This window comes from Trichosurus vulpecula, chromosome 2 (genome assembly GCF_011100635.1).
Source record: "Trichosurus vulpecula isolate mTriVul1 chromosome 2, mTriVul1.pri, whole genome shotgun sequence".
Lineage (NCBI taxonomy): Eukaryota > Metazoa > Chordata > Mammalia > Diprotodontia > Phalangeridae > Trichosurus > Trichosurus vulpecula.
The window spans coordinates 42,456,829-42,467,167 of NC_050574.1; the positions used below are offsets into that span (position 1 = coordinate 42,456,829).

The 10,339-nt window shown below is 42.3% G+C and overlaps 1 protein-coding gene across 1 annotated transcript; it reads right to left on the minus strand.

The window, feature by feature from the left end:
- Positions 1–4,417: 4,417 nt before the first annotated feature.
- Positions 4,418–5,494, minus strand: LOC118840228 (N-formyl peptide receptor 2-like). The gene has a single exon (XM_036747723.1). It carries the CDS (start codon positions 5,492–5,494, stop codon positions 4,418–4,420), a length of 1,077 nt encoding a protein of 358 aa, XP_036603618.1.
- Positions 5,495–10,339: the final 4,845 nt, after the last annotated feature.

Consider the following 10,339-nt stretch of genomic DNA (forward strand, 5'->3'; position numbering starts at 1 on the left):
GAAAATGCTATCCACGTCCAGAGAAAGAACCATGGAGTCTAAATGCAGATTGAAGTACACTATTTTCCCCTTTTCCCCTTTCTCATGGTTTTTTCCCTTTTGTTCTGATTTTGCTTTCACAACATGACTAATGTAGAAATATGTCTAACATGATTGCACATGTATAAACTATATCAGATTGCTTACTGTCTTGGGGAGGTGGGATGAGAGGGAGGGAGAAAAAAATTTGGAGCTCAAAATCTTATAAAATTGAAGGTTGAAAACTAAAAAAAAATAAAAATAAAAAAAGAAACTGCCCAAAGAATCACTGAGTGCCAGTCTCCTCTCAGTTTATAGAAGAGAAAACCAAGGTGCAGAGAGAAGAAATTCCTCACCCAAGATCTCACAGGGATGGAACAGGGAGAGACTCAAAGCCAGATCTCTTTGTTCTTTGCCACAGGTTCTTTCCTTCTCTCCCCTTCTCAGTCCTTTGCAGAGATCCTCCCACTCCATCCCCAAGGCTGGTGGGAAGGCCAGAGAAGCTGGGGCCTGAGAGAGAAGGGCAAGCATTGCTCAAAGCCATCAACACAGTTTGTTGTGCTGATTGAGGGGATGGAGCAATTTCTGCTGACCCAAAGGAACCAGTGGAAGGAACTTTGCGAAAGAGGAGGTTGGAGATTATGAGAACAGGTTTCAAAACCAGAGAGGGTTTGAAGAGGGGGTGAATGGGGCTGATGGAATTCAGGGATGGAGGATGGCATCTCCACTCATCACAGGGGGCCAGAGGGGAGGGGAAGGGCCCTTCTTTTATCTGTGAGTTGAGGATGGCTAGACCCAATGGGGATCTAGACCTGGGCCTTGTCCAGGAACGCTTTTGTAGGGAGTTGATAGCATAGTTTGCTAACCAAGTAGGGGATGATGAGTCCTTAGTGTGCCCACACTCAATTTGGCTAACCAAATTGAAACATTTATGTTCTCTAGCATATAGATAACCAGACTGAAGCATTTCTGTCATCACCCATGTGGGCAATCAACTACAAAGGCAGGTTTTCTTTGCCAAGTCTTCTGATCCTAAAACTGGCCTTGCCATGCATAGGCCCATTTTCAATTGACCCTGCCCTGCAGAGGTCTAAGAGGCCTAAACAGGATATAGCTGGCTCCCCACATCTCCCCCGTTTTTAATCTGTAATTTTAAGTGGCTTAAACATAGCGTTCATTATCCTAAGGACACAAGGCAGACAAAAAATTACCATGACCAAACAAAGAATGTAAGGTAGAGTGTGGAAAATAGTCAGAAATACATTATTAAATGGGTTAAATTTTCGAAAATATCAATAATCGTTTTTACTATCCCTTCTGAATCAATACCAGGAAGAGGGGTGTTTCACTATTTCTTCATACCAATCAATCCCCCCTTTCTCTTTTGTAGACACTTTACCATTATAGATACATGTAAATTCTTCCGCTTAACCATCATCCATTTAAGTAAATATGGGAAGGATTGATCAATGCATTGACAAATCAAAGGGGGCAGTCCCCTTTGTGGATATAGACACATAGACTCAAAAAGAAATAAAAAATGTAGTTTTCTCTTTAAGATTCACAAAGTCTTTTCTTATGCAGCTGTCTGGCAGGGATCATCGTCAATGCAATCTTCTGGTCCTTGGTATCTGTTCCACCATCTCCAGCACACCATCTTCTTCTTCTTGTCTTCTTATAGGAATCAGCTTTCTGTCCATTCTCCTACAAGAGTGATCTTAGCACAATTTTAAATTACCATTTCTAATCTTTATAACCCTGATCGTATTTACAAACTCAAAATTTGAACCATGGTCAATTGTCATTTTTAAGAAATTCACATCAGAAGCCAGTGTCTTACACTTGACACATATCCATTATTAATTTCCTCACTAGGAGGATGAGATGTCACTTAAGGAGTTAATAACAGGCTTCAGTACATACATAAATGTATTAAATTGTCATTTTTTTTAACACAATGCATATAGAATCTTAACCTTTTAGTCATGCCATGTTTCTTTGATGGCATTTACAAAGTAGACCACAAACCTCTTTTTTTTTTTAGCATCATTAGTTGTAACATAGCTTTAGACAAGTATGATATTAATCAAATAACAAAATAACATTCTCACATTGCTTAAAGAACATTTACAAAGCGAGCCCTAAGTGGCTCACATGCATTTCTACCCTTGTTCATAAAAGTTTACTAAGTTGGTGAAAAAGTCTTTAAGTAACACTAATTCCAAAGTATTGTAACAAAGTTTCTAGTTATTGCAAAATTCTTAGTCAAAGAGGTGTTGTAACAGAATCTCACATTGGTAGCAGTAAGAGACTGATCACAGGAAAAATACTACTACTCTTAGAATCCTTTTTATCTGTTGTACATAAACTTGCAATTTCTCAGCAAGCCAAGTTCAGTGTTTAGAATTTACATAAATCAAACAGGTTCTTTTCCAGGGCTGACGAACTAGTACACAGGGGTCTTGGCAGTTTTACAAAATAAGGAGAAGTAACATGGATCTCAGGAAAGGGTTAATAGAAAAACCTTGGGTCTGTCTGCTATCTTTTGCCTTTTCTCTGAGCACACTTATTCAAGGTGGAGGCTTTCTAAAAATCATGCAAAGGATTTTACAAAACTTTTCTTCATAAACTTATTTCCCTTTCTCAGAAACAGCTTACAATTTATCCTGATATTATTATTAATTTCTAAGTACTAAACAATTCTTAAATTTAATCACGAAACCTTTTCCACATAATTGAAGAGGAAAAAAAAGGAAAACTAAACATAGTTTTGCAAATACTAGACTTGAGCTTAATTAACAATCTCACAAATTCCTAAATGATAGCAAAACAATTAAAGACAAAATTTGGTAATTTATTATTTCTTAAATTACAACACTATGAAATATTATAAGACATGGTCAATTAGAATGATTTAAAAGTTTTCTAAGTACAATTCTTAGCCTAACAACATTTAGATCATAAAAGAAATTGCTTCTCCGACAACACAGAATCTCAAATTTTACACATATATATTACTAATATTTATATTAATGATAATAGTAATGGTCTCAATTAGTAAGTCACAATAGTTATGTCACAACCAGTAGATCTCAATAGTTCTGTCACAATCAGTAAGTCTCAACAGGTATGTCATAGTCAGTAAGTCTCAATAGGTATGTCATGATCAGTAAATCTCAGTAGTTATGTTACAATCAGGAAGTCTTAATAGTTACCCAATTTCACCACAATTAATCAGCATCCATGGAGGAATTATCTACATCTGGATCACACAGCTGGAGAGACCCAGGTCAGCCTCCAGAGTCCCGACAGGAAGGTCCTGGGTTATGCGTAGGTCCCATGGAGAAGATTCCCAAATTGCCTTATACAGAGAGTCATTCATCTCATCACCATTAACATAAACCTCACATTGAAGAAAATCCACATAAAGTTAATGAATATGAAGCAATTATTTTTAACTTAAAACAGTTTACATTCAAATAGCATTTATTTTATGACAAGCTTTGTGCTAAGCACCTTTATAATCATGTGATCTTTGTAACGTCCCTGGGAATGAATTCCACCACCATCCCCTTATTGAACAGTAAACTTAAATAAATAGAATTTTCTTGGGGCTATATAGTTAATAAATTTCTCAATGCCAAATAACATGTACCCCTTTTTAAATTATTCAAATATACATTTCTAAGTACCATTCACATTTTTCTTGGGAAAGTTTTACAAACAGTTTGGAATCATCTCTTATAATTAGGTCGGTTTAAAATGTGCTGGGCCAGTATTCTAACTACATCTTTTGGCCCGGGTAAAAAGGAAGCCTAAGGAATCTGACTCATTGCTAACAAGGTACGGTCAGTTTCCCTTCCAGGCAGAGGGGGTTGATAGTTAATTGAACAGCAATAATAATAACTCACAATAATCAATATCTTTATCCTAATCAATATCTTTGGGTGGACATAATTCCTTTTATCTCTCCAAAACTTTACTGGTTTTTAACATTAAAACAGTAATCCCAAAAAACCTGGTTAGCAATCTTACAAGTTTCATAAGTGCTGGCCAAATTGTTTTAGCTGGGACCTTCTATTAAGTACAGGTAAAGGTAGGAATACCTGGTTTTTTAAGCGGCACATGAATTAAAACATCTTTGTATATACTTCTGACTTTGAGCTGGAATTCTTAATCCCCCCAAGGAGTCTACAGATAGGAGGGGGATATAAAATATATATCTTTTGTCATTTAAACTGAATTTCCTTCACATTCATAAATGTATGGGATGGACAGGCTTAAAACATGGAATATAAGAGCCAGAAATTGGAATACAGACTGTCAGAAGGAGAATAGAGAGTATCAGGCACTAACAAAGCAGGCCCCACAGAAAGACACCAGAAGATAAGGCACCTTCTCATAGACCCTGCGTTTCAGCATCAGGGGCAGAAGGTACAGAAGTGGAGCTATTGGCTGTGGTGGCTGTCGGGGCAGACTCCTCACTCAGAGCCCGCTCCAGGGCAGCTGGCAGGGATCTGAACAGTCTCTCCCTGAAGTCCCGGCCTATGAAGACATAGAGCAAGGGATTGAGGCAACTATTGACGAAGGCAAGGGAGGAAGAGAAAGGGCTCAGGTAAGGCAGAACGTCTGCAAGGTGTGCATGGCGGTAGGTAGAAGCCTCTATGATGCCCACCACATGGTGAGGGAGCCAGCAGAGGAAGAAGGCAGACACCACCGCTGTGAGGATCTTGAAGGGCCGGCTAGATTTGATGGTCTTCGTTCTACTCCAGAGCCTGACTGTGATGAGGCCGTAGCAGACACTAATGATGAGGAACGGAATCACAAAACCAAGGATGAAGTGGCTGAGCACCAGAGACCACTGGCGCTTCTCAGTCAAGGCATCATAGTACTCGTCATCATCTCCTGTCTCATTCCAGGGGTCAAAGTCAGGGAAGCAAACAGTGACCTCATCCAGGGTGTCTGTATTTCTGAAGATGAATGTTGGGACAGAGAAGGCCAGGGCAAAAGTCCAGGCCCCTGCAGCACCCAGGGCTGCTCGACAAGGCGTGCGGTGATTCCTGGCCCACACTGGCCAGAGGACAGAGACACAGCGGTCAAGAGAGATGAAGGTCAGCAGGAAGACACTGGCAAACATATTAAAGACAGCCATGGAGCTAATTAGCTTGCATGGAAACCAACCAAAGGGCCAGCGGGGCTGCAGGGCCGCATTAATGATGATGAATGGCAGAAAGGCAGTGAAGGCGAAGTCTGCTGAAGCCAGGTTGAGGAATAAGACAGTAGTGACTGTGCGAGCCATCCGGAAGCCTGCCACCCAAATCACCAGCCCATTGCCAGTTATGCCCAGGACAAAGGCTAAGCAGAAGATGATGAGAGCGGTGATCCAGAAGGCCTGATGGATGGCAGATGGTGGTGAATACGTAGGCCAGAGGGCCTCTGAAGCATTTGAAGGGAGCACTGAGGAGTTCTCCATCATGCTCCTACCTGGAACACACCAATAACCATTAGACTGTAAGCCCCTTGAGGGCAGGGACTGGTTTTTACTTTTATTTCCAGTGCTAAGCACAGTGCCTGGCACACAGTAGGTCTTTCATCAATGCCTGTTGACTTGATTGGAATTGACCAAGGATTTCTTTTGAGGCTTCCAGCCACTCAGCCCCATGCTCTTCCTGATCTGGTCATCTGACTCTGGTCACTTTCTCCATGAGAGTCTCCCCTGTTAACTGTGGCCCTGGCTTGACTCCTCCTCCCTTAGGTGCTGGGTACCTAGCATCACCGCCTCCCAGTCTTTTCTTTCTGAAGCCTCCTATATACCTCAGAGAGCCCTGGGTTATAGCCTGGGTCTCTGTCTTCCCAGTCATGTAATGAGTTTGCTGAAAAGGATGATTACTAAGGTGGTGCACTCTGTGATCTAGGTTGAGACATCCTAAGACGTCTTGGAATACCCAAACTAGAAAGGACTTAGATACCACTCAGTCCAAACCTCTCAGGCTACAGATGAGGAAACTGAGGTCCAAATAACTGAAATCCTTCTCCCAAATCCCATAGGTCTTAAGTAGCTTAATGGGGTCAGGTTTCAAGTTGTGTGCCCAGAGTTTTTGAGTCAGCTGTGTGTGTGTTGGGGGCGGGGGGCGTTAAATAGCATTGGGTAGGCTTCATTGTTCCCATTTCCCAGCCTGGCACTCACTCTTCGGCCCTGCTTTAAGCCCTCTGTTGTCTTGTCTCTCCTGCTTCCTTGGCACACTTTCTCTGCTCTAGTCAGGGCCTGGTTTCCCACACTGCCAGGCTCCTCCTCCTGCTGCATTTCCTCCCACTTCCTAGCACCAAAAACTGTGTCCAAGGACTCCTTATCATGGCATCTTTGGGCCTCTTGCCCAGCCTTGTGGTGAGACCTTGGACAAGTCTGTTCACCTGGATTTCATTTTCCCAATGGCTAAAATCTAGGGGTTGGTCCCAATTCTCTCCAAGGTCTTTCCCAGCCCTGACATTTTCTGATTGATCTCCTAAAGACCCTTCCCTCTTGATGAGGGTGGGTGACCCAACACTGGCTAAAGCTTTGAATTAAGTGGGTGCTTCAAGGGAGAAATGAAGAAAAATGTCCAGTTAAGATGGGAAGCTCTGGGGCAGCTAGTGGCACAGTGAGTAGAGCACCGGCCCTGGAGTCAGGAGGACCTGAGTTCAAATCCAGCCTCAGACACTTGACACATGTACTAGCTGTGTGACCTTGGGCAAGTCACTTGTGAAAAAATATTATACTATTTTATATCATTTTCTAATTTCAACCAGACCCAGAGCTTGATTTAATGAGTAACTGGATGAAGATCCAGGACCCGGGCTTCTTTGTTCTCTCTGAAAGTTTGCTCAGGCAATACCCTTACCTCTGTCAACAAGGCCAGATCATTAAGGACATTACCCTAACCCCAAGAGAGATTACCTTGCTTAATATTCTACAGCTATATACTATGTTATGGAATGTAATGAGACACAGACACTGGGCTGTAGTTTCAACTGACTTTTGTCAACATCCTTTACAACTCTATTCCATTAAGGAAAATCCTCTTTTTGTATCATGGTTAAACATACACGGGGGTCATAAAAAATGAGGTAATACAGGCTTGCTAGCTCTGCTAAAATAACGTATATAAGTTTTCTCATTGCTTTGTTCAGGCAGCCAGAGTTTATACTCTGACTCCTTGTACATACAAGTAAGCTCGCTCCGCTATGCTTTAAGGGAAAATAATAAACAACATGGATTTTTCTATCACCTAGCTCTGTTGTTTCCTTCAACCAAATTTTCAGGTTTAACACACTTAAACCCAATTGCGCTGCCAAAAAGCAAAAAGCAAAACAAAACAAAACAAAAAAAAAGATTGGAAGCTCCAAGGGGGTGATCTGGGGGAATGACTCCTTCTTGGCAGTGGTAGTCTGTCTGCCTCCTGTCCTCCTCTCACAGGGGTGTTGAGTCAGGTCTTATCCCCACCCTTAATGAGTTAGAACATTGTCTCTCCCATCCTGGGTGTGGTTTAGGATACTCGATCTGGGCCTCAAATTCCAAGTTATAGCTTTGCTTCTTTCTCTTGTATGCCATTTCCTGAGAGCCCTCCTAGCTCTGACATTGGATATTCTATGTTTTAATAGGCCTCCCAACTCTGGCATTCCATGTTCTATGTTCCATGGGTCCTCCAAGTTCTGTCATTCTATTTTCTGAATGCTCTCCCAGATCTGACATATAATGTTTCAAGGACCTTCTAGATGTAACATTCCATGTTCTAAGGGCCCTTCCTGTTGACATTGGACTTTCTAGTTGACCTCTCGGCTGTGAGGTTCCATGTTCCATGTGTCCTCCAAGTTCCGTCATCCTATTTTCTTGGGCCTCTTAAAGCACTGACATCCCTGCTTAGCCTTTCTCTGTTCAAAATTTATTCTCAGCTCTGACCTTCTATGTACTAAATGCCCTCTCAGCCTTGACTTTCCATACTCTAAGTTCTAGAGACCTTTCCAGGCCTGACATCCCATCAGGTTCTAAGATCCTTCCCAGCTCTGAGAGTCCTTGTTCTAAGGTCCATCCCTTAGCCTCTTAGGACTCTGTGTTTCCTGATTTGTCTGCCCCCTCAAGGTCCCAGGTACAGAAGTCCCCAGTCCAGACTTACCATGTATATTGATTCCGTACTAGTCTCTGGTTTCCTTTAGGGTTAACTGAACTTCGGGGTGAAGGAAGAGGGGTAAGGGACCTTTGTGGCTTACCCAGCATTGAGTAACTTGTGGTCATAGAGAACACATCCCCTTTGCCAACAAACATCTTCTAGTCAGGAGGCAGAAGAAAACCCCAGGAAGCAACCAACTTTTCTGGGGGACTCTGAGTTTGAATCCCCAAGCCCTAATCCTTTTGGTACCCTAGTCCTACTCCCAGTTATCTCGTCACCTAGCAACCATGCTCCTAGCTCTGATACTGGATGTTCTGTGTTCTAGTGGGCCTCTCAGCTCTGACATTCCATGTTCCATGGGTCTTCCAAGCTCTATCATTCCATTTCCTAAGGGCTCTCCCAGATCTGACCTATAATGTTTCAAAGACCTTCTAGATGTAACATTCCATGTCCTAAAGGCCCTTCCAGGTCTGACATTGGTTGTTCTGTGTTCAAACGGGCCTTTCATCTCTAACATATGCTGTTTGAGGGATGCCTAGCTGGGATATTTCATGCTTTAAGGGTCCTCCTAGCTTTGACTTTCTATGCTTTAAGTTCTAGGGAGCCTTCTAGGTCTGACATTCTATATGTTTTATGTTCTTCATAAGAGAAGAGTCTTCTCAGCTCTTAACTTCCTCATTATTTTTCTTTCATTTTGGATAGAATGTGTTCTGATGGCCCTCCCACTTCTAACATTCCTTGTTCTGACATTCCATGGTCCAAGGACCTTCCCGGGTTTGACATTACATATTCTAAGGACCCTACCAGAACTGACATTCTGAGTTTACAGTTTAGGAACCCTTAGGGCTAGGGCTGACATTCTAAGCTCCATCTTCTAAGAGCCTTCATAGCTCTGACATCCATTTTTCTTAGATTACCCTTATTTGACATTCTATGTTCTAAAGGCCATCCTGCTTCTGACAATCTGGGTTCTATGTCCTAAGGAACCCTTCAGCTTCAACATTCTCTTTATTCTATGCTCTAAAATCCCTGCCAGTGTTGCTGTTCCACACTCCCCCCACACCCACCAGGTGTGTCTTGATTTTTTTCAGGCTTTCAGGGTGTCCTTGTCTCCCAACTCTTGACACCTTAGGAATACACATTTCTTGATGCTTTGAAGCCCTCAAGATCTAAGGTTCCCAGCCCACACTCAGCAGGAGTGCTGATACCTTATTGGTCTCTTGTCTCCTTTGGGGTTAATTCAACTTCAAGGTTAAGGGAGATTGTTAGGGGACATCTTTAGCTTATCCAGAATTGGGCAACTTGTGATCATAGAGAAAGGACACATTTCTTTTGTCAACAAACACCTGCTAGTCAGGAGGCAGAAGAAAACCCCAGGAGGCCACCAAACTTTCTAGAGTGCTCTGGGATTGGGTCCCCCATTCCTAAACCTTCATGGTTCCTAGTCCTAGTGCCCAGCAACCACCTTGTCAGAGACTCAAATGTCCTCCTGATCCACCTTTACCACTCTGACAGAGACCCTGTGGGAGCATGGGGATGTCACTTTCCTCTGGACATCACTTTCTGTACTTTCGAAACAAGCAGTATTCATTCTTTCAACAATCATTAAAACAAACAAATAAATAATCTACCTTTTTTGTGAAGAGCTTTAAAAGCCCAACAGAAGACTATATGTTTGATCTAGGATGTAGCTTGGTGGATAAAGCCCTGGCCTGTAGTCAGGAAGACCTGAGTTCAAATGTGGCTTCTGACACTACCTGTGTGACCCTGGGAAAGTCATTTAGTCTCAGCCTGCCTCAGTTTCTTGAATTGTAGAGTGGGGATAATACCAACCACCTCCGAGGATCAAATGAGACAATGTTTGTAAAGCACTTAGCATAGTGCCTGGCACATAGTAGGTGCTTATTGCTCCTTTCCTTTCTTTCTTTCCTTGGAGATTACTGAGCAGAAAGAAATGGGGAGGAGAAATATGGTCAGACCTATGCTTTAGGAAAATTACTTTAGTACTATTTGGACAATGGATTGGAGTGAGGAGAGATTTGAGGCAGGGATCCAGTTAGAAGCTAGGTGAGAAGCCTAGGTGAGAAGTGAATCAGGACTGAACTAAGAAGGTTGCTCCATGGGTTATGAGAAAGAGACATATACAAGTGATGTATATGAAGGTAGAAACTGGATTT

Bases quoted from the DNA above. Each gene is read 5' to 3' on its own strand.
- LOC118840228 (XM_036747723.1), bottom strand. From the start codon at position 5,494: ATGATGGAGAACTCCTCAGTGCTCCCTTCAAATGCTTCAGAGGCCCTC.